Raw genomic sequence first — 27,386 nt, 5'->3', positions numbered from 1 at the left:
GGTGAACCGCAAAGCAGGTGGCATCTCAAGGACACATTTTCCATAACAGTCCATCTCACCTTCTTTATAGTTTCTGTCATCCATGTGCTTTTTTTTCTACATTTCTTACACATCACTGACTTTCCATATGTATGATTCTTTACACTTTGCACCCCCCCCCAGAGGATGCATAATCTAGCAGTCAACTTGGCTAGAAACATTTAATGCAAACAAAAAGGCTTGTTTTTTTTTTATAAATGGATGAAAGACTTTGTGCTCGATAACCTTTGGTTGCCGTGGAAGGTCACGGGGCAGACTGAGGAATAAAGAAATGAACATGAAGAGAAGGCGGTGCAGCTCCAGTGCTGTGAGGGTACAAACCCATTTATTCTGCATTTATACACCCACTGGATACACCCCCTCCCAAAAAAGATTGGACTAATACAGTATGCAAAGCGGATATTTCTGCAGATCATTGTTTGTCACTGTGCACGTTGCAAGTTTAGACAGACAATCTCCGAAAATTCTGCTTAAATCTTTCGGTTGTGTGCTCCTTCAGACACAAAGAGACGAAGACGCAATTTTAAGCAATTATGAATTAACAGTTCCTCACAATTTTCACAGAAAAGAAAGGGTTACCGCCTGAGCCAGGGGTCTGTAGATGTAACAGAGTCCGGCAGTATCAAAGTTTGCTGTTCTTATGATATTGGGAGACCAAATTCAGCACCTGCTCAGAGGCTGCAATGACCTTTGTCTGCAGGTAGGCGGCACTGTTCACACTGGTCTCATTCAGGAAGTAGCGATAGTTGACCATAATGCCGCAGGAGTTGGCGATGCCACGTGGGCTGGTGTCTGCCAGCCAGTTGAGGCGCCACATGGTGGCACCGTTTTGCAGATGGAAGTTTGCGACTGGGTTGAGGGCATAGCCACGCCTCTTCTCCCCATAGAGGTACCACGCACAGAGTCGCATCAGTGCTGGCTCCAGTGTCCGGACCAGGCTCTGAGAGCGGATCCACTCATTGGTGGTGAGAAGCTTCCAGAAGGAGTCCAGCGTCATGGCATCCGCTTCCATCCCCAATGCGGCCTCCACCTCCTTCCACTCCATCTCTGACAGTAGCCCTGTTCCCCGGCCCTCCCTCCTGTGCTGGCTGAGGAGCCCCTGCAGCCAAGCGGAAAAGCCCGGAATGGGAGAGAGGCTGGAGAACTGGGACAGGTGGGGAAATTCACTCTGCAGGGAGATAAGAAGACAAGCAAGACAAAATAAGAATGAGGAGAGACAGGAAGACAATTCACTTCAAGCAAACTTTTCCTCGACCAAATCGCGTCTCAGCAGATGTGGAGGAAATCTTTGTAATTACCAAAGGACCCGAAAGCCATTTATGGAACAAACAGTAAGTCTGCCACGAGCAACAAGAACTAAGTGTTAACTGCTTATAGACTCTGGTTATGCTTCTGTGACGAAGAAGCATCTGGTGGATTAAACCAACGGGGAAGAAGTGTTTCCATGGGCAACAGACTGGGCCTCCGAAAGCTGATGGTCAGTTCTCAGGTTCAGATCGATATCGTGGCAGCATGAGAAGGAACATCGTGTACATCGGTGAGGGGCTCGGTCTCGCAGAAGAGGTTTAAGAAACACAAGACAAAACCTCTACAGGCCATAGGTGAGACTTTGAGTGACGGGTGCCTCGTGGATCCAGCTCCCTACTAACCTGATCTCTACAAATATTTATTTTTTAATAGTTTCCAATGTAATATTTCCGGAGAGTCTCTCCAGTGCTCATTTCCCAGGATCTGGCTTTTTCCTGTCTGACCCCGTTGTTGGCCTGAGCCCGGTCACCCAGAACCAGCCGATTTGCTCGACTGGGGAGGTGGGGGCTGTGCTTGCTCTGGGCCCTCCACCCCTTTCCTCTTCCCAAGATGCCTCCAGCGGGGAGGACAGAGCGTCCCTCGCAGGCTGAGCGATCCATGCGCTGCTACATTGTCTGGACTGACACCCCAAGGGGCGGAATAAAAAGATGGGGAAGGGGGAAGAAAGCAGAGCAAACCCCCCCCCCCCCAAAAAAAAAGAGAAACCAGCCAGTGGCCTTGATAGGGATGGATCACCATCTTTACTTTTTCACTTCCCTTCTGCCCACCCCCCCCCCCCCCCCGTCTGTCAACGACAGGCTCGCTTTCAAGAGCTCTCATTCCAATCCCAGTCCCTCTCTTCTTTTTTTCTGGCTGGGGAGCATTTTTTTTGTCCCAATTCTTTTTTTCTTTACTAGAACAGGTGCTGGATCTGTTTCCCTGGCGACGTAGCAGATGAAGCTTCTCCCCCATCAGCGGCACGCCGACTTGTCAGAAGATCCCAAGACGGACAGCTGCGACTTGCCTTTCATTACAGGAGGCTCCATGCGCTTCCCCGAGTCACGCCATCACCCCAGGGTAATTCGGGCTATTCACACGATCAGAAAGGGCTACGCGCACTCCCTCATCGCGAGCCAAGGATGCCGTACAGCCAGGGGTGCAGTATGGAGAGAAACTGGGACGATTTCTAGGGCCCTTCAATGATAGGGGCCCTAAAAAATTAGTCTGAGTTGGGGACCCAATATGATATGCATTCATGGGGCCAAAAATATTTAGCAGCATTCCCGCCTTCAGTCCTTCATTCCACCAAAGCTGAGATGTTTATACAGCTCTTACCATTGTACCGTCAGATTCACTTATAAGGGATGCCGTTCTGCCTCTCTTGATGGCAGAAGTAGTATTATAAAAGTACCATAGAGGTACATAGAAAGACCACTGGCATTCTCAGGACAAGATGGTGGCTTGAGAATTGGGCTCCTCTTCAGTACAGTCCCCGCCATGAAGGGATTCGCTGCCTGGATGGACGCCGGTCTCACCTCTGCCTCCGCGTTCGCCATAGTCACCCCCCGGCACCTCCTCCGAGGATGCTTCTGAGCTCTCTTTACCTTCTTCTCGTCTCCCCAGAAGTAGATCTCCATTAGTTGTGTTCCCTTTATTTAAAAAATGAGTTCCTCTCCGCTTCAGATTTCTTGGCACCTGTTTGCCACTTTCACGCTGGACGGAAATGCACAAAAGAAGGTCAACAGGGGCTCGCAGGTTTGCGTGTTCGGCCTGCTGCTGAGAGCTACTTGCTGCTTTGCAAGGGCCTCCAAACTCAACGACGTTTGGCTGCCTGCTGTGCTCGCTGTTCATAAGGGGCTGGAGTGTGAATTACTACTCTAGTAAGACATGTGAAGCCAGAGAAGCGATGACGTCACTGCTGCCTGTGCGCCCTCCCTTCTCAAATGATGTGGCCTTTTCCTCCTCGCTGCGATAAACACAGAGCCTTTGTTGCCTGGACACAACTTCCATGACAAATGGCTTCGTTTTTTTTCCTTTTCTTTTTTTAACGTGTCTTTCTGACCTCTGTCCCCTCTCTCCCAGTTGGAATGGCCCAGCTGGAACAGAAACCGATTTTTCATTTAGAAAACGTGAACCGAAGCGCCCCTTTCTCCGATTCTCTTCCTCTGGGCCGAACCATCTTCGGGAATGCCCCGGGGGTCCTTCTCGGGATATAAATTGGGAGATGCGCCTTGTGGTGGAGGGCTTTCTGCTCTAAAACATACGTTTCATTAGTCGATGCCTGCTAGAAGTGAGCATCGTTAACCAGAAAGCCGAAGCTTTAAGAGAAGTGCACTTTGAATGCTACTACAAACGGTGGCATGGACTGTTCCATCAAGCCCGACCCGACTAGGCACTAGCCTGCCTCATCTATATACCACAGTGGCTGTTTACTGGAAAAGATCCCAAGGTTTCCTCGAAGTTTCCTTGAATCTTCAAAATATCCAGCTGTATAAAACAGGTAAAAGTATTAAGTCACTTTGGAATAAAGTGTCAATTGTTCAGGGCCAAAAAGTGTCAGTGGCAGGAGAGAAATTCCCCTCAATCATCAGGTACGTCGGTAAGAAAGCTGTCTCCTCTGAATGAATTTGGCATCTCCTATCAGAATTTCTTGGGTATGAAGGACAGCTGTGGCTGGATAAGAGAGGTTCTTTACTGCCTGTTTCCTAAGACTTGAAGTACTCATCGAAGCTCACTGTTCATCCAGTCAGAAGAGATCAAATGGATGAGATCACCGAATTAATTCTATTTATGAACTGAATGAGAGCGGAAGGTCAACCAAGCGAGCCCTCTTCCCTGTCAGACGAGATTCCAAGCAGTCCGTGATAAAAGACAAGCTCATTCATGCATCCGGAATGAGCTTGATTTCTTCGGGTTTCCAGCTTCAGGTCTTACAGAAGTAACACTGATTTTACACAGCTTTAATCGGGTTATATGTGTTAAGGTGAGAAAACATTTGGCGGCTCATAAGTTTAACCTCTTCAATCCTCCAGTGGATGGTTACCGGCTAATCACCCCACAACCCTCACCTGCAGTTCTCGAACGACCCTCTTGATGAGGTAATTGCCAAGCTCCACCCCCTGGAGCCCCGCCTGGGTGGAAGAGATGGAATAGAAGACTGCAGCGTTGACCTTATTCATGTCCTCTTCTGTGTCCAGAGTGGCAAACTCCCTCACAATGGTCTATGACATACAAACGGACACAGAGGCACATGGCTTAGGCAACTTAAAGTAAAAGTTCCAGTTAAGACTGCAATGCATTAATCTATCGCGTGTAGCACAAGGAAGAAAGCAGTATCTCGCCTGAAAGGGACCCGCTTGGAAACGCACGTGAAGGGCAATGTAGGGTAATCCATTGAGTAGGGACTGGGCTACTCTGGGTAAAGCCTTGCATGTACAAGGCCTGGATCATTATTACATTTTATTTATGTAGCAGATGCATTTATCCGAATGGACATACGTTATGTTTGAGAAAGCTGGGTCAGACAGTCCCAGAAGGGTTAAGGGCTATGATCAGGGGTCCAACTGTGAAAGCAACCGTCCACCTTCCCATCAAAGGCACAGGGTCCTAACCTGTTGAGTCCCACCCCCCCGTTCAACCACTAAGCCACACTACAACGCACCAAGTTGCTATTCCTCCCCCTATTGTCCTTCTGTAGTTTCTGAAAGTTGCCCATTATCTGCCATTCTGCTTGTCCAGCTCTGTTATACATTTCAAAGGAAGCAAATGCGGGAAGATTTGACGAGGAGGCACCGACTGATTTAAAAAGCAGCAAGTGCCCAGCCCCCCCCCCCCAGGAAATGTTGCATTTTTTGGTCATTGTCCCACCTTGTAATTTTCATTTCAGTTTTTTGATGCCCATGGTTTTTTTTGTATTTATGGAAATGGTTTGGCAATATTAATATGTTTTTCATGCCCATCAGCCAACCTGAATGGAAGTGAATTCAATTGAGACAATTAATTTCCAAACAATGGTCTAAGAGAGACTTAATTAACTACTTCAATTTGTTCTGAGAGACAGGAGAGACTCAATAGACTCCCTAATGAGGTGGGGAGAGCAGGAACACAGTGCTTGAGAGCAGCATTGAATACGGTTGATGTAAGAAATCAGGATCTGGAAATGAAATGCTGTCATACTGATGGATGCAATACTGATGGGTAAAGGAAACCTCATGAAATACATACTATTACCATTATTAATGATAATGAATAACTGATGAACTTTAGTAATTATTTTAGTATTAAAGAAGTTATTTTAGTAAGTAAAATAATTATAGTCATCACTGGTATTATGACCAAGCGGATACTGGGGGGCGGTGAGGTTAGGCATCTAGGACATGTGTCTGTGCCTGTGCTCAGAAGGTCACCAGTTCGAATCTTATACTCAGCAGAGTAGCCACATCCTCACTAAACAGGACCAGAGGGGCACTGGTCCCAGCTGAAAGCTGATTGGTCAACAGATTGGTACCTCTCCCCGGTCACTCACCGATTGAATATCATTGGCTAAACATAAGGTTGGCTCCTCCGTATAAATTATGGTCCTTCTTATGTCCCCCCACACCTTAAAAAAAAAGTCCTGAATTGCCCCTGAGGAGAAGGATTCTTCAGTGTACCAAGTGAATTAGACTAACATCAGTCTGTACCCAGCCACCTGCGGGAGGTCCAGACGTCTGCCTTCACCTGGATGTTACTGGAGATGTCCTGCGTCAGAGCCACGTGCAGGACCACCAGCGGCTCCCCAGGCATGGCCGAGTGCGTGAAGGCGTAGCAGCGGCGGTAGGGACCCACCCTGCGCTTGATGTCTGTCCAGTTCCTCACAGGGTGCACGGCCTCGTATCTGTGCATGGTATTTAATCAATGAAGAATCCAGGGAGGAAAGGGCACGACTGCAACAGTAAGAAGATCAGCCCCCCATGGGCAGCCTTGGTCCCGAAGAGCCCCATTACACCATCAAAAAGGTTTTAATACTTATGGTAAAATAATATTTCTACAATAGAGCCAATGCACCGATCTCTTATAATACTAAAGCAGTAACCTGCCTAAAATGCTTCAAACCCCACACACCAGTGGCCACCTAGAACCAGTATTGAAGAGTGGATGACTTTCTGTCCGTCTGTGTACAGTAAGTGTAACAAGGTGACCAAGTAGACTTTCTGGAGGCTCTCTGCATTCTCAGGTGAGTAACGGTAATGACAGGATGAGTATCACTGGATATTATCTATTAGGTAGGTAATGTGTATTTTTGGTAAGGCTTTACATCAACTGCACCTTCATAATGTCTATAATGCATTCGTAGAACATTCAGTGCACCTTTATAATTAATTCATGGAACATTCATAACTCTCATGCCTTCCCTGGGGTCAAATTCACCCCAAAGGCACATGTCAGATGACTTCTCATCATAACATAACTATTGCAGAAGTGTGTAAGAGATAAGTAGCACGGTAGAAATATAACATAACATCCTAACATACCTTAACAGCTTTAATATACATTCATAAGAAACTTTATATAATAAATGTTATCATGTCATGTTTGTTATTAATGTATGTTAAAGCTGATTCGGTATGTAAAGAGGCTGAGGTATACTTACAGGCTGCTTATGAACATTTCCTGAATGCATTATGAAAGTGAACTGTATCTATGCATGCATAATGAATACATTAGGAAGGGGCAGTTAATGTAAAGTGCTCCTGTATTTTCTAGCAAGCAAACAACCATATCTATTTGTGGTGTACAAGACGGTGTTCAGATCTTCTGGGTTATGATCCATGCTGTTACCAAGCGATGCCCCTTACTGGCTGATCTTCTGCAGGATCTCACAGGGTGATTGCCACGTGATCCTTTCCAGACGGAGCAGCCCCACGGAGAACCACTCGGACAGAAGGCCCTTCAAGGTCCCACTCAGGTCCTGGGGGGGCAACCAGTCAGGGGGTCAGAACTGGGGAAAAAAAGACACTGTGCCGGGTTCCATCTCTGGCCTGCCTTATACGCCGGGAGCTCTGGGTAAAATTCAGGTATAAATCTGAGCTCTCATCATTACTCAATCGCTCCATTATTAAAAAGCTTCGATTTAATAATCATTTCCTTCTCAATTCCTCTGCAACGTGGCAGAAGGAAGACAGCGCATGTCAAATTGTTGTGCGGAAGCACTTCGCGTTAATAGTGAATGAAAACGCAGTCGTCTGTCAGTATCGCAAAACGGGACTTGAATATCACCACAGCAAGGTGTACCTAATCAAGTGGCCAGTGACGGTATATTATATTAGTATTACATTATATAAATGACATTACATATAAATGATTACTCGATGAATCGTCACATTAATTGTTAATATAGAAACAAATCATTTATTCTTTAATGTGCATCAAGATAAATGGTACAAAGGTTTTTCCATGTATTGCATTATATTTTTCTATGTACTTCGCCATTCCAGTCGGAATGCTGATGCGAGCCACTTCTCCTTAAATATGTCTGTGTTTTTGTGCTTTAGTCGTGCTCCACTTCCGGTTAAAGCAGAGGATGGCTACCTGCACATCATTCACACTGTCTGGCTTGCTGTTCCACTCTTTTATGCTTAGCCTCCTCCATTCATCATCCTGTTTAGGTCTGCAGAAGCAGACACCCCAGTATTAGCATGCGTTGGTAATATCCCTGTTCATGGAAATTGAAGTACTTTCCGTATACCTTCCACAATCTTAGGCGCTCTTTAGTACTGCAAGTGCAATAAGGCATGTCTGTGCCCTACCGCGCGCGACTCCACTACCCAGAAATGCAGAATAAAAAGAAAATTGATGTCTATCTTCTCAGTCATCATCTTTCATTATCAGAAATTTACTCTTTTAAGTCTAAGAGCGACTGGCCACCAGAAACCCCTTCTTTTGTGGAAAAGAGAGAAAAAAAAAACACTTCAAGTATTAAACAAAGACAAAACACTCCTCACAGACAGAAGCCGGATATTGGAATCAGTGGTGTGGAGGTAATTCACCCCAGAGATTCCGTATCAGCGGGATCCCCCCTCTGGAGTGAACTGAATCACCATCCCAACCGACTCGGAGGGAGAGATGGAACTCAGTGGGTTATCTGATGCCGGGTGTAACTCTGAAACCGAGGGAAAGGTCGGGAAAACGGGAGTCTCCACCTCCCAGTCCTGCAGCTTTGAGAAACAGAGAGTAGAATATGGCAGAAGATGGCGGAAGAATCTATCACACAAAATGACTCAAGAATTAGAGTGGGAAAAAAATTACGTCATCAAAAAAAGTAAACTGATGTGTAAATTATTCTTTGGTTTCATACTGTCAAAGAGCCAGATGCCATTTTGATGACGGATCTTCTCAGGGAAAATCTCACTTGTATACGACAGGATGCAGACTTTGCAATTAAACATTTCCTCATTGCATCCCGTCTGAGAGCACATCTTCTGCAACCTGAAAAAGCCCACAATGCAATGCAACATCCCGGCGTGGTGACAAATGACAGTCATTTCATCCCCGTGAAAAGCGCCTCACTGGAACCTGGTCTAGAGAAACGATAAATATATAAATGGAGGAAAGCCGCGTACATCCCCTCCGCGGGGGTGTCACGGGGTAACGACACAGGAGAATGAAACACCTAAGAAGTAAATCGACGAAGAAAAAAATTCAGAGAAATGGGATGTTGTCGGCTGGTAAAATATAAAGTGGAATCCGCCAGCTTTTGTGAGCGCAGCTTTTTTGTGAGAAGTTTACGGCCTTTTTTGTGTTTTTTTTTTTTAATTCGCACATTTTAATTGTTGATGTTATGTATTCACACTTGATAAAACGGTCTGTTGGTCTGAGAGCTTGAGAAGGAGCTGACAGAATGCTATTCCGTATTACATTTTTATTCAAGCGGCCACTGAGAGAACTTCTTTTAATCCCAGAGCCTATCAATCAGTTGGGACAGGGCAAAGTAAGGTCCTTCTCTGCTCATTTTCTTATGTTAAACTTTTTTATGAGGAACATCATTCATGTGGGGCCATATTCATGGTAGCACTCAAACCAGCACAGTGCAGAAACCAGCTAAATTAGCCCCAACAATGACATCCAAGAGTATCTTAGTGAAACAACGTGTCACGTATTTTACGGGTCATTTCTCCAGTGCAGTCGGCGAGGTGTTAACAGGCTGATTATTCTTTCCCGATGTGTGCTGATTTTTCTAATGACAGGTAGACACTAATGACAAGTAGAATTATGGGCCAAACCAAAACTTGTTACAGGTTCATATCATCATTTTATAAAAAGCAAGCAGGAAACGCTGCCTATGAAAACGGAACAATCCCCATTAAAAGCATCACTGCAGAACCACATACAGTATCGGGCAAAAGCGCGTCACAGGAAATTGTTTAAAGCTACTTATCTGGGCAGGAAGTGCAGATTTGCTCAGAGAAAAACACCATTTAACACTGGAATATATACATATAAAAGGTAATACAATAAAAGCAATAAGAATTTCTCCTGATCCACAAAAATTTTGTCATATCTTGTAGGAACACCTTTTGTCCCCAAACCTCTCCTCATCGTTAAACATCATTGATTAGCCAAACAAGCTGTGCTAGGGCCCCAGTTCCACAAATTCATGGGTAAATTAGATGGTAAGTGCAAATACAGTGGTAACTTGACGAGGAGTTCTTGAATTGGCTTAGCTGACAGACTTTGACGGAGATTCACACCAACATACATGTAATATAAACAGAAAGAAAATCTAATTGGCTTGAGACTTTTGCACAATATTCATTTGTTCCACAGTTTTTAGCTTTCTGTTAATCATCATACTGTCCCAATAACACAACACTGGGTGATGATGTAAATTCCATGTTTATCTACTCTCTGGAATTTTGGACACCCAAAACATTCATAAATCATTTTAATTATGGTGACTGCAGCATTGCTAGGATGCTAGCACAGCTTGTATTTATGTATGTAGGGTAGAGTTCAAGGCAGATGTCATTCAGTGGGTATTTATAGTCACCGCGGTTTCTGCCTGGCTTTGGTGTGCAATCACACGCAGAGAGGGAACTCTCAATTTCCTGGCAACCGTGTGTGACTCCTGACCTGAATACTGGTCAGCATGTGTCATCGATGAGTGTTGCAATCTGTCCCATGTGACTTCCTGAAAAAGAAAATCATTGGCCTGTTCTCAACAAGGTGGTGAGGGATACAGTGAAGTTTGCTGTAAACTTTGTGGAGAACCAGAGATTGTGAATCCTATTGACTTCATTATTCCAAGATATTCCATTATATCGCAAGACAGGGTGTGTGAAGGCTACCATCATGCGTGATGTTTACCTTTAAAACACAAAGGTGGAAGTGATGAAGTACCATCACCAGGAAGTATATCAGAGGACACACAGCTTCTTAAGATCAAACACCACCCACTTCATCACCTGCCGAGTGGTTTCATGGGTGATAAAGGATGTCAACACTGCAGATGCGATTTCTGGGGTAAATCGTGCATGCATGCACATTCACCAATGAGAATCATGTACCTGAGCAACGTCTTTTGAATGTGGGAGGAAACTGGAATATCCAACACACAGGGCACCTTTAGATATTCTTCAAGTGAGGCTTTCTTTAACCCATAGGTGCTATCCTTAGGTTTAACATCTCTGTGTAAAGCGCTTCCCTTTCACTTAATTTTCAGCTTTATTTTTGTTTTCAAAACATATTCCTGCGTTTCTCCTGGCAGTCAAGCGCTTAAATTTGATCCCAGAAAACATGTAGTATCCACCTGTATAATATCTGGTTAAATAAGTGTTAAGGACTGTTATGATACAGTCACGCATAATTTGGGGGTTTTGACAGTACTAATTATTCTGTGCAATATTATTATTATAAATTCCTGTGAATGGGAGGTGACAAGTTTCACTAATTTATAATGATTCAAATGATTGTATCCTGAAACAAAACTGTCAAAGTCTATTACAAATCCATCTAGTATATAAACAGCATGGATACACAACTGTCACCATGCTGCATTTAGCTTAATATTACATGCATTTTTCACCTTTTACTACCCTCAATAGGTTTCTTTTTCTATACAACGTAACCTTCTTATAACATTCCTACTTTCATTTCAATCAAATCTGCAGCAGTAGCCAAAGGAACATCTGATTCTATTAAACTGATTAATTTATGGTGGTATATAATAATGAGGTCAGAATGCGTACATGTGAAATGGTGCTGGTGATTTTGCACTTAATGACATACTATATATCATTGGTTCATTTGCTATGTAGAAGCTTTTCTGTCAGCTAACTGGAACTTATACCTGCCACCTTCTAGTCCAGAATACAGCTACACATACCAGGGCCCGGAAATAAATGTGTCCAACTGCTTTTGGGGTCAGTTAGCAAAGAAGCGGGATAAACGCTGAGCAAGCAATACCTCACCTACGAGGAGCGAGATTTGCCAACCCAAGCAATATTAATGTATCATTACTCTTTTGCTCAAATCTGTGATATCAAGTTAAGATGCTCTTGAAAATAACCAACGCCTGTATTTTCCTTTATTGCAGCTGTCCTTGGAGGAATCCTGCAGGGCAGTTTGTCACAGGCCATTACGGAAAAAGAAATAACTGGCGCAGAATGAGGGGAGGCAGCCTCCGTGCGGATCCCGGAGACGTGAAACGTCATGCGGTGTAACCTTGAGAGTCACGCCGCGTGATGCCGAGGGAGCGGCACCCTTGCTGTGTGGAGCCGCGGCTAGAAGAGGATGCGCTCGCAATCTTACTTCGCCTCAAGTGACCACAGCGTGGACTGTGGAGCCCAAATGGACTGTGCATGGACAACCTTTGCCATGCGTAGGAGGGTGGCAGTGGGGGGTGCGGCTGTGAGATTTGGCCAGAAGTCTTCAAAATAGGCTGCCACTTGTGAACTCGTTTAAGAAAAAACAAAACATTTTCACCTTTATCACTGTGCACCGTTTCAATTTTCAACGACCTAATGCTGAAAAACACTTTCTAGGTTTTCATCAGTGAAGTGGAAAGGAGCTGAAAACCTAATGCATAAATAACCAAGGCCACTAATCAGAACTCACTCACTTCCAAAACAGGAGAATAATATTGAGCTGCAATACGAAATACACATAAGGGAGTAATATTATATTTTCTTCTTAAATACTATTCCGCAATATTATTGACAACGCTACGGCTTTATTGCAATACTGATTAGAGATCGAAAAGAGCCGATTTCCACCAGTCCTGATGAGGTTACCGAAACGCGTATGGCCACACGCGGCTTCCGTACTGCAAGAACGAATAAGAATATTTACCCTTATATGCGGGCTGTCGCTGGCTTTGGATGAAATGATTTCGATGAGGTCGGCGCGGAGATCGACTAAGAACTTCACGCCCCCCTCTACCCTGCTTATGTGACTGAGCAGCTGCCTGTAGCGGGGCGTCAGGCTGTACCGAAGCCGGTCTTCCGCCTGCAGCACTGTCGCTAGGTCCCTCGTCTGCGTTTCCAGCAGTTTCCCCGCCAGCTCTAACACGTTTCTGTGGTCCACGCCGAAGTCCAGAGAAAGCTTGTCCAGGAACTCCAACTTCTGTTCTTTATCTAGACTCCTGTAAAAGTGCATGAACTCCACACTGTTAGATTCCGGGGGCAGAGGGGACTTATCTTTCGTCTCGTACGTGGGCAGCGGACCCACGGTTTTCTTTAATATTTCGTCCATGGTCTTTGTCGGGCCGCCGTAAGCGTGTGTGGTGAAATACTGCGGCTTGATTGCTATCTTGAGGACACTTAACTGTCGCCAGGCTATGGCACGGCCCCGCAGCGTCCAAACTACGTGCAAAGGTATCATTGCACATTCAGAATGTGAAGCCTAACAAAAATAAACAGCATAACCCGGGAGTAATATGCGATCCTTTCCGGTGTCTTAAAGAGACAGTACCTTATTATAATGTATTGATCGGCATTACGCATCTGTTTTTTTCCATGTTTTATGGCTTCATGTATATGACATAAATTGTGCTATCGCTTATTTCACGCTATTTTGAACAAGGTAAATTGACCGGTTTTGTTCACTTTTTGGTGTGCTCTAATAAACCTGAATTTTACCGAGGTACTATTAACAATAAGATGGATTTTACAAGGTTATTTGGCATATTGAGATTATTTCGAGGTAAATGAAGAGCTAATTAATTTTACACATGAACGTAAGAAGAAACGTCATAATTAAATGTTATGATCCTCTACAATGCTGGGAAAATAAATAGTTGAAACCATTGAAAGTTGAACTGTTCTGAGGGAGCTGGTGGGTCTTACTGTTGAATTATGACGTATGTTCTACAGACTGGATACAGGGAGGAGGTAAATATTAGGAAATAACCATTGGACAGCAGAGGCGAGGGGTGGCAGCTTCGGGATTCTTGTTGCTCTCGTCACTGAGGACCAGAAACAGCTCTTCTCTGGTCCAGAAGGCATAAGAGACTTCAGTACTTAAGAGAAGGCTAAGCTGTCACTCAAGTCTTGTGCTGTTCCACTAATTTACTACTTCTTTAATATTATTTATGAGGATCTTGTGTTTGTGTACCGTGCACTTTTAAAATCAATTTACACCATGTTTACTTGTCTGCTTTGTGTTTACTGTCTTTGCACTTTGTCTTGTGTTGCACTAAATGCTTGTTTACGCTCTACGTATCTTGCTGTTGTATGGCCCAGAATTTCTCCCTGGGGTCAATAAATATTATCTTTTATGTTTAACGGGGAGCATATTCTGCTGTATCATTGACTGGAATTGGACTGTAAGGTGCTGTGGTGGTTGGGGAAATCAGTCCAGGTCATTACTAGATCCTCACTCCCAGCAATACAATCCATTTACCCCAAGTGGTGTCTGGGGAAAGCTCACAGCTCTGTGAATAATCCTACCTACCAAAGCCTCCGGCTTTGCATTCCCCTTCCGACATGTCGAATGGTCAGAAAGCCTTTTGATTTATTTCCATCGGACAGCTTTTACCCCCAGACCATAATGGCTCTGAACAACAAGAGCTCCCACAAACACCTTTGTAATCGAATGATCACAAACATCAATCTGTGTAGGTGAACAAAATATATGTATTTTAAATTATGGTAAAATCTTCATTACTTTTAATTTCCTCTTGGTGTAAAACGGGATTTTCAGGAATGCGTGTGAATTAGTGGCTGATATATTTCCTGTATTTTTAAAATACTCAGCTGTTTCATTGCGTTCAAGAAAGATTCAGAGAAGATCGGCAATGACACGGAACCATGTTTATTAATGTAAAACTTTGTTGTCAGAAGTGGGATTCGAACCCACGCCTCCAGGGGAAACTGCGACCTGAACGCAGCGCCTTAGACCGCTCGGCCATCCTGACTTACTTACCACGTTATTAATTCTATTTAATTGTGGTTAATTTAAACTGCCATGTATGACTAATGGTATATAAAAATAAGATAATAAAATAGCAAAGAGGACCGTGCACGATTATGTTCATTTAAATATATCTATGTACTGCGAGTGCTGCAGATGGAGAGTCTTTCCGGACGCCCTCCACACCGTGTTAGACACTCCCCAAAGGGGAGTGGCGCTGTCGGAGGCCCGCAGCGGGGGCGGTTATTACGCGCCGTGGCGTATTATCTGAAATGGGCTTAAAACCCATAGTAAATAGCAAAATTAGCGCGTAATCGCGTTTGCGTTTTGCTGTTGAGTTCTCCCCTGCAAGTCTGCGTCGTATTTTCCCGTTTGTAACACCTAAAGGTAATATTTTTACATAGTCCACGCATACATGAGCGCACTCACAACAGAACAGGTGTGTTACATCTAAATAGTTATTTAGCACGTGGTAACTGATTACAATTAGTTTCCTTTTTTTGGATTTACAACTGGTTTTATGTTGGCCGAGATTAATATAAAGATTACTTCTGGTAAGAACAGGTTAAATGAGTGCTGATAAATCGCCATTTCCCCCCTACATTTGTTTTCTAGTTAAGATATTCCTTAAACACTTAACGATTTCTAGAAGTTGGAAGAGAACTATCCTTAAGTCTCTTTTGAAGCGAAATTTTTAAGTGTTTTTGCAGTTAAGACGTGACACTGTGGACTGCAGTTACCTGAAATCGTTGAGGTATTTTGTGCTCCAATTTACGAAGTAGTGGTCTAACAGATTTGCTTTACTTTAAGTGCATTTTCATAAATTTTGGTTTGTCTTTTGATATCCGAACCAGAAAGTCACAATGGACAAAAACACGCGTGCCGATCTATTGTAATACCTATAATTATACTGTTCATAATAATGTGCCATAATTGGAGTATGAAGTGCATTTAAGTGTTGCATGTTAATTAGGAGACTTGAGTTGGCTTGAAATAGTGAGTTGTTTTTTTTTTTTTTTTTTTAAAAAAAAAGAAAGCAATTTATTCACCTCAGAAGTGGAAAACCTGTATATCTGCAGTCCTGATTTTTATAATTGTAGGATTTTTAGTATGTAGGGACTACCAATAAATCAGCAATTCATTTTAGCGATCTGTTGAGGGATCGAATACGTCCATCAAACCACGTGACCCACAGCCTTTAGTTGCTTGGTAAGCAGGAACCATTGTCCAGCTAGGTTTGCACCCCGCAGCCACTGACTTTCTGTTCCATGTACCTTAAATTTATTTTTTCTTCCCTCTTAAAGGGACAACGCTGGACTGTTTGTAGCTGCTGGTGGTTCTTTTTGTCTGGGAACTGTTCAACAGCATGGGTGGCGAAAAGCAGGATAAAAATGGAAGCAGGAAAACCAAGACGAGGAGGCTTGAAGATGATGATGATGATAATGACCAGTACAGTGGCAACGTGACCAAGAGGTTAAACACCCGCTTGTGGAGTACATAATGTCTATTCTCTACACACAATAGTCCAGGCTTGATGTGCACATGCAGTACCAGTCAAAAGTCTGGACACACCTGTTGAATCATTTGTTTTTCAACAAGATAATTAACCCTAAGCACACTTTGAGGTTATGTAAGTACTATATTGTCTTGTGAGCATAGTAAGAGATGGAGTGCTGAGACAGATGACCTGCCCCCCACAATCCCCCCCCCCCCAACCTAAACCCCACAGAGATGGGTGGGATGAATTGGATTGAAGAGTAAGAGTGAGGTAACTAACTTGTGCCCAGACCTTGTGGGAATTCCTTCAGGACTGTCGGAGAGGGATTCCAGGTGGCTACATGTGGAAGCTGGTTGAAAGAATGCAGAGAGCCTGCGATGCTGTCATTGAAGCAAAGGGGTTATGAAGAGTCTGAAATTGGAGAAAATGGTGTGATGTTGAGCACGTCTCTTGGTCGTTGCATTGTTTGCCATGTATTACTTCATTGACTGCAGGCCGTTGGAGTCAATGACTGACATGGCTAACAGAGAGACATGCATTAAAAGCATATGAGTGCAGACTTTCGGCTTGTAGTGTATCTGGTTGACAGTGAGCCTCTGTCCTCTTTGTAAGTCCTGAGCCACACTTCAGGTCATCATCTCTCTTCCATATATGAATGGCAATGCAATTTACCGGTTATTGTTCATCACTGTGTCCTTTAATGGCCGGGAAATAGGATTTGGTCAACCCATTTCCAAAAAGGGTGTACCGTCGGGGGGTCGAGTTCAGCCAGTAGCATTGGGAATGATTCCCGGACTTAAACGGATGCATTAATAAGCCCCTAAATCTCTGTAGGCTTTTGTGAAGGTAACTGAGGGGGCAATGTGATCTAAGTGTACCAAATCTCAAAGGGAAACGCACAAGGTCAACCTTAATCACCACTTCAGTGTTAGCCTGAATGCAAGGCTACAAATGGAAATTGGTAAGGAGGCAGTTGGAAGGAAAATACACAAGGGATAGTCTATACAGGATGGAATTTTACATTGTATTTGAGGTACCTTGGTTTCAAGATTGGGAAATCTGTTATCTTGGCTATTTAATATCTACAATGGGCTGAATGTTTGCAGTGTTTCGTATGGTAAATGCTATCTCAAGAAGCGAGGCTGTTCGATTTTTAAGCGGGAACTGACAGTGTTCTAACAATGAAACAGTTAATCGGCTAAAGAATTCTACTTCCTGTTTTATAAGTGTATTTTCCATCTTTATAAAAATGTGAGTTTTACGTTCCCTAGGAAGTGCTTCATGTCGATTTCCCACCCCCCTCTTTTGTGCATTTAAATAAATTCACACGCACCTGTACTGGATGATGTAGGTGCAGTGATGAGAGGGCTCCCCGCATGCTGCAGTGGAAACCTGTCCCAGCCCTCATCCTTATGCTTGATTGCACTGTTGATTGAATAAATTGCATACATTTTAAATCTGAAACATTTGAATGAAAATTGCTTTGATCTGAATGTGCTAGCCGAAGATGCAGTGATTTTCCATCTGCGTTAAACCAAATTGTTGCACGTAATAACTGTAATGGTGAAAAATTGGACTGGAATTTTGCTTTTGACTCATGCAATGGATGTGTGATTTAATTGAAGATTAATAATGATTGCTCATTTGTAATATTCAGGAATTGAACGAGTGATTAACTAACGTAAATATATTTTGATTAAAACCAGGGTTTTAAGGTGCTGTTTTAAAACTTTGGTCAGAGTAGGTGTGTGTTTGTCTCACTTGTCCCTCCCCCACCCCCGCATAGTAAAAAAACACTGAAGAAAACAAGCAAAGTTGACAAGAGACCTAAAAGTGAAGAAAAAGAAAAACCGCTTAAGAAGGTAATTCACCCCCCCCCCCCCGCCCTCCCCCACGTTGGTATGTAAATCAGCCTGAATTTGCTGTGCTTGCTTTGTGCACAAGTTTTAATGTCACATGAGATGTACATTTTCCCCATGAAATTACAGATGCATAAAACATGAAGTCGTCAGAAAGGTTACAGCACTCCCAACACTGGATCAAAGCGATCTCCTGTTAATGTCTGCGTTTACCACTTTCAATGTTTTTCTTCAAACAGGGGGAGACCCCAGAAATTGAGGTCTTTGACATCAAAAAGGAGAACTTTGAGAGGTGAGCCTTGGCTTTGCATGTGAATGTGAGGGAACGGTATTGCGTGTGCGAGAGGTTGTCTCTCTAAAATTGTGTCGATGCTTTAGTTATTGGGTCATGGCTGAGCTGGTCCTGACTGTATCATAAATCATTGCATGAACATCCACACGGTGCTACTGGAGGCCATCTTTCATATCTAGACAAACTCTTCTGAGCTGATGGGACCTCGTTCTCACAGTAGGCGCTTCCAAGCTATTGGATTGCATCCGTTATTCTCAAACGCTAGAGCTGCCGCTCGGTTGATTCTTCAACTCATTGGAAAGTTTGTCTCCTGACAGAAAGGTAATAAATAAAAAATTTGAGACGGTGTGTAGACGATTTCAAGTAGCCAACTTTGGCCCAAGGCTAACCAAAGTATTATACTGACAGACTGATGGTGGCACAGTGATGGTATGCCCACCTATTATGGGTGTAGTTATCAAAAGGAGCAAAATTCTTTGTTGTGAATCGTCATAAAGTGCTCTTAATGCCTTCAAGTATTTACTATTACTTTAATGAGGTAGGATAGTAGCTAGTTTCGAAGCTTTCTTGACATCCCGTCACTTTTCGGTGGTCTTGTCCTTTTCCAGTATCATGATCCTTTACACCACCTGCTGAGGTTGGATCAGTTGCAGCTGAGTGGAGAGGTGGAGATTTCAGGTCCAGAGATTACAAATCCAGACCAAGATTTTGTTCCAACCAACCAACCAATTGAATACTCTGTGACTGTGACTCTCTATACTCAACTGGTTAGTTGAAACTAAATCCTGGTCGGGACTTGTACTCTGGATCTGAAATCTCCACCTCTGGTTATATGGCAGTTTTTGCGGTGTTAGTGAGTATGTGTGTTAGGAGTTTTAGGCTTTCAGGGATCTGTAAAAAATGTATATGAGCCCTTGTCCCTGTGCTGTCTTCATTACTGTGATCTGCCTTCACTAATTCGGTGATGGATCTTTTACCTCGGCTGCCTTCCAGGCAGTCCAGCAGAAGGACGTGGCGAGCTCCTCAGCTGCGTGCTTGTTACCCCTCTTACCTCGGCTGACTCCATCACAGACTTATCATGACTCTGGCTTTTTGGGACGGCGAGTCTTTCTGGTGCTGCATTCCGAGCTCCGTTTTCTTTCTGTTTCGAAAGCTTCAACTGAAATATGTCAGCGGAATGAAGGGAAATGCCAGAAACTGACACCGTTTGTTGAAGTCCTTCCACGTTACACCAAGCCCCCCCCCAGGTCTAGGTCTATTTTAGGCGACATGGAGCGAATCGGCATGGTTACGGTAATGAGTTGTGGCATGACGGTGTCGGTTTGGAAAGAAGGGAAAGAAAAACAGAATAAAGACTGTAAGAACAAACTGGGCGGGGGGGGGTAGCTGTAGGTAAGGCAGGCTGGTGACTGCGATAGAGGAGGCCGCGCACAGCTGAGGCGGTCAGAGCGTGTGCAGGAACACAGGCCGCTGTCCTTACTCCATGTTTCCTATGTAGCAGGCAAATTACATGAGCATTTCTATGGTATTTATCCGTTTCTTTTTTTTCTGCAGCCTGTAATCTGTCGGTTGTAGACACGTCGTAATTATTAAGGCAAACAAGTTAATTATTATAATTGTAATTTATTAATTTGGCTGGAATCCTTCACTGAAGTCCACCCTCCGCGGGGAGTCGCCGACACAGTTGAGTAATTATCGTCTGTAATTGCCACAATCATGTTATCATCGGCCAGCCTTTTTTTCCCTTTGAACTGAGTCGCGCTGCTCCTAAAGGCTAACACCATGTTAGCGGCTTGGCCGTGTGTTTAACCGCAGCTGGAAGACTCCCACTCCATTCACGGGAGTCAAACTGGTCAGATCACGGGCCGTGCGACCATTAGAGGCAGTATTGATGGGGCAGTGGAGTCGTGTTGAGTTTTGGTAAGAAAAGTGGTGTGTTTTTTTTTTTTTTTGTAATTTTTATCGAATTATTTTAGGTGTGATTATGTTTTTGGGTTTTGCAGAGATGGTGATAATTGTTGTTTAAAATGCATTACTCAGTAATGATTAATTCACTCTGTAATGTAGGTAAGTATATTTGCTCTCTCTTTTCTTGTACATTTAATTCACATTTACATTTCACATTTTAGAAATTTGGCAGGTGCTTTTATCCAAAGTGAAGTCGGTTTTTGAGAAATCGGGGTCAGACATTCCCTTGAGCGACTGCGGATTAAGGACCTCGCTCAGGGGCCCAGTGGTGAAATCACTCTGCTGACCCTAGGATTTGAACAAGCGACCTTCTGATCAAAGGCACAGTGCCCTCAAGGGAGGAAGACTAGGCTGTTGCCTAGGGCCCTTGAATTACCTGTGTTGCTGAGGAAGTGAAATGATCATTGGTTTTCTTGGGGGGGGGGGGGGAGGGGGGGGAGGGCTTTGCCTCAGACAAGGTAGAGCCAGCTCTGAGTGCCCTAACATGCTGAGCCACATACCTGGAAAGTTCTGCCTGGAAATAATGGTCCCTTCATTGTATTTTGTGTTTTTTTTTTTTTTTTTTTTCCCTCCAATTTTCTTCCTTCTGGAGTTTTATAATCGTGAACAAAGCTTACTGGGTAATATTGCTGTGCTCTTTCCTTCAGAGCTCTTGGCCAACCCAAGTCTGAAGATGGTGACTTCCAGGTGTGGGAGAAGGGGAAGAAGAAACGGAAGGATGATGACTTCCGGGTGGAGGTGAAGAGGAGCGGTCGGAAGAGACGGCGCGAGAGTGAGCGGCCGGAGGGGACCTCCGACTTGGCAGAGGGACACACGTGAGTGCCCTCAAAGGAACTGTGCAAATTTACCAACTTCAGGTACCAGATTTGATTTTAAGTTTTTCCTTTGATGCCCAGAAAACCTTCAAGAAAGTTTGCGGCGGAATAAAAATGCAGGTTATCCTGAATTAGCGTAGAATAATTATTAGGCTCGAATTTTCAGGTCGCTTTGAACCTTATCGCAGTTTAAGGCTCAGAATTACTGTGGGTCAAAGCCATCAATAGATGCCGTGCAGCAGGGTCGTGGCAGAGGAGGGAGCGGGAAGTCTGGCTTTTGCGACATTATTTACTTTTTCGTTAATATCGCTATTATTGGTCAAGCCTAACTGTTCAGAACTCCTGCAGTAAAGGATGCCAGAACCATGCTGCTTCACTCAGTGATTGTTTAGCATGGTACCGTGGTGTAACAGCGAGAGAGCTTTAACGGGGCAGTTCACCCCAAAACTGAAAAAGATAGAGGGCCTTCAGCGGTATGTACCCCTCCGGGGTGTTTTGTTGGGAGAGCTTGTATCTTCTTCGCAGTGTGGAGTTCAGTAGGAGATAATAGTTCTTATGTTAAACTGCTCACTACAAAGTCTGTCGATTTTATCTTCGATAACCGGTTCATGATTCATTGCTGTTACTTTTTCAAATGTATTATTCTGGCGCTTTAATCCCCACAGGAAGAATGATAGTCAGTTTCATTACATTTGTGAAATGCCCAACATTTCTACAGCCGATATTTCCAAAACTAGGCATTGCCCTGCAGAACCACCTACATGAACAGATAGTGTTAGAGCCCCTCTGAAACATCTCATTTTGGGGTGAACTGCCCCTTTAAGAGCATATGAATGTAAACATCTCAGATGTGTTAATGTGTGCTGTCATTGCATGACATGTTTATACTGCGTTAGGTGTTAAAACTTCAGTCTTATTACTCAGGGCGGAAAAGAGTAGGAAAGTGAAGAGGGAGGAAGAGGAACAGGTGGATCAGGCTCCTGAAATGAAGAGGAAAAAGGAAGCGAAGGATGAAATCGACATGGAGGTGGGTGGATTGATGGGGAGTGTGCTGTTGGCTTTAGACGGACATTATGAGCAGGTGTATCTCCAGATAAACGCGTACAGAGGGCTTCAATGAACCTCGGTGGTCATGTGAAGGACATCGGTAATGTTCCTTAAGGCTTATTGTCATTGGCTTACATCATTCCACACCCGCTTTTTGTCTTGGTGATAAATCGGTGACAGTCTCCCTTTTATTAGACTGATCTCCATCAGCTAATGACATGTTCAGACTTGCATCCTAACCTTTCCGTTTGCTTACCGAGTCTCTAATTAGCTGCTTGGAAAAAAAACTGAGAAGGTCATGCCTGATGCTGGACAATAGGATGTGTACGAATGTACTTGTGTGTTTAAACATTAGTGCTTTAGCAAACGTTTTCAGTGGATTTATGGCTTAAAGGGGACAATCGTGCAATTTTGTATGACTCATATACTTCTAGGATGTCGCCTTGTGAGGATGAACAAGGTAAGAAATATTTGATCCGGGATGTGGACGTTTTTTCACGTTACTAGATGCCTGTAAAGGATGCGTTACCGGATACGGCAGGAGGGATATGAATGAAAAGAGGAAGTGGGTGGGGGGAGGGAAAAGAAGCAGGAATGTAACTGGGGGGGCTGCGTGGCGCTTGCTGGTTTGCACTTTTGTCTCACCTCAGTAGTTGAGGGTTCGAATCCCACCTCTGCTCTCTCTGCATATTCTCCCCGTCTCCCAGATTGCCTTCAGTTATTGTGGTTTACTGCAGTCTGAAGATGTAGAATGACCAATTTGCCTTTCTACTCATCAACGATTGTCTAGAGTGATGCAACAAATATTCGAGATATTAACAAAAAACAAATTATATAAAAATTACTTTGGGAAATCCTCCATCTGAATAACCGGTTAATAACCGTAATGTGTGTCTGCTTCGTATTCTGACCTCTCTCAGGTAACGAACGCTTAACTGCAAGCAGAAAAGATTGTGCCCCCAGCCCCTCCCGAGACACCCCCACAGCTCCAAAGAATGGGGGCATTTTCAAAACATCGGTAGCATTAATGTGCAAAATCTATATATTTACGAAAAAATCCTGCTGAATATTCAGATACGAAAATATTCAAGGTGACACCTTGGATGGTCCCCCTACACAAGACAACAAAATAGAATACAAAATACACAGTATATAGAGCATATGTAACGATTCATGAACACGCCTACATATTAGAATAATTATTTATAATTGAAATGAATTAATATAACATTGACTGAGTGAATAGTTAATTTCTGAATCTCAGTAAGTTGTTGAAATGTTACCAATACTCTGTATAACCTTTATAGGAGGGCTATCCAAATTAAGTGTTGCCAAATTCAATATTTACAGCCCCAGTAATGTGTGAGATTGTGCTCCTCTGTGTGCCCTATGAAGGAATACTAATCCGTCTGGGGCGTACCCCAGCCTTGTGCCCTCTGCCCCCGGGACCGGTTTCAGGTCTTCTGTGACCATGCCCAGGATTAGCACTGGGATGATGGTGCAGAGAGAGAAATCTCAACTTTCATCTTCAGTGAATTATGTAATACTGGGAGGGGTCGATATAGAATGACCTTAAAATGGCATTTCAGTGTTGATGGGAAGTTTCGTGGCTTGCAGCTGGGGGTTAGGGCTTTGTTTGGTATTTGTTTTATTAATGTCACTTAGGGGATGAAATTGCCACACTGTGAAATAAGTCCAAATATGTACCTTTTCCTGCAGTTGGAACCCTATCTATTACAGAGCGGTAAAATAACTCCAGCCTTCAAACAGTTACACTTGTCACCCATCAGTTATAAGTTAGATGACACCTTATTAAGCTTGTGACCTGAACCATGTGTAGGTTCCTTGCTTTTGCCTTTCGATTGATTCCGCGCAATTTACTTCCCAAGGCCAAGACAGAAAATGAGGGGCATGCAGTGTCTGTAAAGAGGAAAAAGACTAAAGAGGAGTTGCAGGCTGCGAAGGCTCTGAAGACGAAGAAGAAGGAAGAGGAGGAGCAGCGGCGATGGCGTTGGTAGCGCTCGACAGTCTGACGAAAGGGGTTTCCCCTCCTTTCTAACGGTTATTTACAAAGATGCCGCGATAGACTCCGACCTGCCAGTGACTCAGTCAGTGTCTCTCAGGTGGGAGGAAGAGAAGTACCCGGATGGAATCAAGTGGAAGTACCTGGAGCACAAGGGGCCCTACTTCCCCCCAGAATATCAGCCCCTCCCTGACGACGTTCAGTTCTTCTACAACGGTGGGAAAGCTTCTCCCGCACTGTCCTCTGGCCTTCGGCTATCAGAATGCGTGCCGTACCGTGTCCCATGGGCTCAAGGAATATATGACCAGAATATCTGCATCGGGTCCTCATTTGTTGTTCTGAGAGTACCAGTTTTGTTTTCGAAGATGACAAAGGGTTGTTTTGAATAGTGTAGTAAGAAACAGCTGTTGTCTCCCCTGGTTGACCTCAAACATAGTATTCCTTTTTTGCACTTTTATTTCCCACACATATCCAACCACGGTCTTCTGTATGCACTCTTCTACTCAACCCCACCCCAGACAGCTCTTCCATTAGCAGTCAGAAGGTACCCCCCCCCCCCAACAGCATTTTGATTGTAGGTCGTCTACTACCGAGAGAGTGACTGTTATGTGTTTGCACTAAGGTTAGTTGACCGCTTGATGTTCCCCCCGCAGGAAAAGTGGTGAAGCTCAGCCCTGCCGCTGAGGAAGTGGCCCTCTTCTTCGCTCAGATGCTGGACCATGAGTATACAACCAAGGATGTGTTTCGCAACAACTTCTTCAAAGACTGGAGGAAGGTAACAGGTGTCAGTCCTGGTCTAAAAGAGGAGTTGGACTTTGGTTGGGGGGAGTTGGCCATGGTTGCTCAAACCACACGCTCCATACACAACAAAAATATGAAGGTCGGCTGCTTCATGTTGACTTCAATGCTGAACTTTAATCATGCAAGTAAGGTGAGCACTTGTGGCAGGTCGTATAGCCGTTCTAGGGAAACGAGCATCGACTGGGTAGAACTTGTTGCTGTTTCACTTGCTGTTTATATTTCTCTTCTGCAGAGCTGTTTGGATTGGGGTCGGGAACCTTAATGCCTTGAGGTGGTTCGGTGGTGGGGGGGGAAGGGTGGTTACGGGAATAATGTTAAATTGAGGTTTTCAGAGAGGCATCCCACAAAGCCTGGAGGCATATCATGCGGAATTAATTTCTTGCTGCTTAGTGCTCAGTGCACTTGAAAATACGATTTGTGTAAAAGCATTGATATGCTAATCCAGACAACTAGCTCCCTGCATATGAACAAATCCAATTAAAGAATTTTATTGTGACAAGGAAGCCTTTCCTCGCCTGACTGCATCAGCCCTTTGCTCACTGTTTGCCTGTCGTTCACGGCCAAAAGAATGACTTGAGGCTGCCCTATAACTCAATAAGGACCACAGCCATAAGGACCGGACCTGTATCTACAGCGCGAGTCTCTTCAGCCTCCCTGTTTGTACTGCGTGAGGCACTAGGCTGAGCATCACACTCTGACGTTATTTATGTCCTTTTGTTTTATTCTGTCCGTCTCCCATTGACTTAGAATTTATGGTTATATAACCTGCAATGCACCAGACGTGCAGTTCAGCTTGTAGCCCTGTATAGGACCTTGTCTCCGTGCCGGTGTAAGACTGATGAGCTTTGGGTGGTGCTGTTGATCGCCATGCGGTGCTCAGAGCCAGGTGAACCGTTTTCATATGATGATTCGCAACCCGTCCCGCCTAGTCGCTATTTTTAATGTCATCTTGTGCAAAGTTCAAACTGCATAGTTGCTATTCTTTGTTTTTCATGTAAGTGTGCCTGTGATCTGAAAGACTCAGATTTATTTGCCATCTGTACACGCACAGACAGTATGGGTACATGGGAATTTTTGTGCAAAGCTCTTAGTCAGCAGTAAAGCAGAGAAATAAGTAAGAAACCAGGGCAGGTAATAAGGGCACAAGATAGGAACCAAGACAACATTGCGGAATGCAATATAATACCCATTTTAACAAGCATCTTGAGGTGCAAAGAGAGGTAATAGTGAAACACAATAGGAAGCAGTGAAACATGTAAAGAGCAGTGAAGTATCCATTGTTAAGGTGCATGCTGTAAAACATTGTAAATGCACTGTTAAAAGAGTAATAATACAATAAATCACAGATTTTCATTTAAAAGTGTTGCACATCTGAGAATATCGCACTGTAATGCTGCAATAAATCAATGTGGAAAAGATGAAAAGATTAAATTGGCACAAAGCAAAATTTTTGTTTCAGTTAATTCTTGTAAGAAAAAGTCTTTAAAGCTGAATATATACTGTATGAGAGCTAAAAGCTTCTGTGTTCTTTAGGGTCCGGCTACTGTGTTTAAATTGGACTTCATGGTGCGTTTGTGCTCCATTGATCTGCATTAACTGCAGCACGCCGAAGCTCTGACCCCCACTGGTGTATCTGATCAAAGTCTGCCTGTGAAAATCAAGTGATATGATTTGTTTATTTTTTTGCTTTGTTGTATTTTTTGTTCAGTCTAGTGAAAAAAAAAAAAAAAACAAAGTTTTACTTTGCGTAGTGTGGTTGGTTAATGAAATGACCTCCTTGGACCCTTAACTGCTGTATCGTGGCGGTCAACCCGTTAGGTGACATCCAGTAGGTGACCGTCTAGGGCACCGTCTTCTGAGGGGTTGCTGACTTAGCGAATCAGTTTCACTTTGTCTTGGACGGGGGGGGCGCCAGTGGTGCAGCTTGTCTAGGGCGCCACGTGGCTTTGACAGGGGCTAGCGTCACACGACTGGTGCGCAGGGGCACTGCAAAGAGGGGAAGTTTGGATTCCAAGGGCCTCAGGCCATAAATCAACTGGAACATGATTAGTTGGATTTGGGTCGGAGCCCCGGCGTGTGTGTGTGTGTTTGCTCGGCTGGGTCGCTGTGGTCAGTTAGAGGAACGAGGTCTGCTGTAACATTGGATCTGCTGTCTAAATGAGTTGATATAACTTTTTTTTTTATATCTAGTGATTGTTTTGGTCTTTGCTATTACAGGGTATACTAAGGCGGTCCTTTTCTTGTTAGGTTCTTGCTTTGTTGTGTAGTTCCTGCTCCAGTCTTGTTACACGCACCTGGACATTCACTGGAAGCTCATCCTAACCACACTCATGCTGCACGTTTATTTGTAATGTGCCATCTGCCTAAC

The 27,386-nt window shown here is 44.0% G+C and overlaps 2 protein-coding genes and 1 non-coding gene across 10 annotated transcripts in view; 1 reads left to right on the top strand and 2 right to left on the bottom strand.

Moving 5' to 3' along the window:
• Positions 1-337: 337 nt before the first annotated feature.
• Positions 338-13,185, bottom strand: mlycd (malonyl-CoA decarboxylase). Its single transcript, XM_048972134.1, has 5 exons — positions 12,655-13,185; positions 7,164-7,276; positions 6,046-6,202; positions 4,395-4,547; positions 338-1,207 (listed from the first exon to the last, which is right to left on the bottom strand). The coding sequence occupies exons 1-5, from the start codon at positions 13,183-13,185 to the stop codon at positions 662-664; spliced, it is 1,500 nt and encodes a 499-aa protein (XP_048828091.1). The 3' UTR covers positions 338-661.
• A 1,451-nt stretch (positions 13,186-14,636) lies between these two features.
• Positions 14,637-14,719, bottom strand: trnal-cag (transfer RNA leucine (anticodon CAG)). The gene has a single exon. It is a non-coding gene; the product is annotated as a tRNA-Leu (tRNA).
• A 253-nt stretch (positions 14,720-14,972) lies between these two features.
• zgc:173742 (DNA topoisomerase 1) overlaps positions 14,973-27,386 on the top strand; it is a 36,339-nt gene continuing 23,925 nt past the window's right edge. For 3 of the 8 annotated variants that reach the window (XM_048972131.1, XM_048972130.1, XM_048972125.1), the window contains exons 1-10: positions 15,279-15,469; positions 15,863-15,924; positions 16,020-16,188; positions 18,000-18,075; positions 18,312-18,364; positions 20,980-21,147; positions 22,072-22,174; positions 24,084-24,208; positions 24,318-24,433; positions 24,871-24,992. In XM_048972131.1, coding sequence (XP_048828088.1) covers positions 16,082-16,188; positions 18,000-18,075; positions 18,312-18,364; positions 20,980-21,147; positions 22,072-22,174; positions 24,084-24,208; positions 24,318-24,433; positions 24,871-24,992 — 870 coding nt within the window. In that variant the 5' untranslated portion in view covers positions 15,279-15,469; positions 15,863-15,924; positions 16,020-16,081. The other 5 variants (XM_048972128.1, XM_048972127.1, XM_048972129.1 and 2 more) reach the window with 5 other exon arrangements.

This window comes from Brienomyrus brachyistius, chromosome 13 (assembly GCF_023856365.1).
Source record: "Brienomyrus brachyistius isolate T26 chromosome 13, BBRACH_0.4, whole genome shotgun sequence".
Classification (NCBI taxonomy): Eukaryota; Metazoa; Chordata; class Actinopteri; order Osteoglossiformes; family Mormyridae; genus Brienomyrus; species Brienomyrus brachyistius.
Note: the sequence above shows the minus strand (reverse complement) of the source record. Positions and strands in the feature narration are given on the sequence as shown.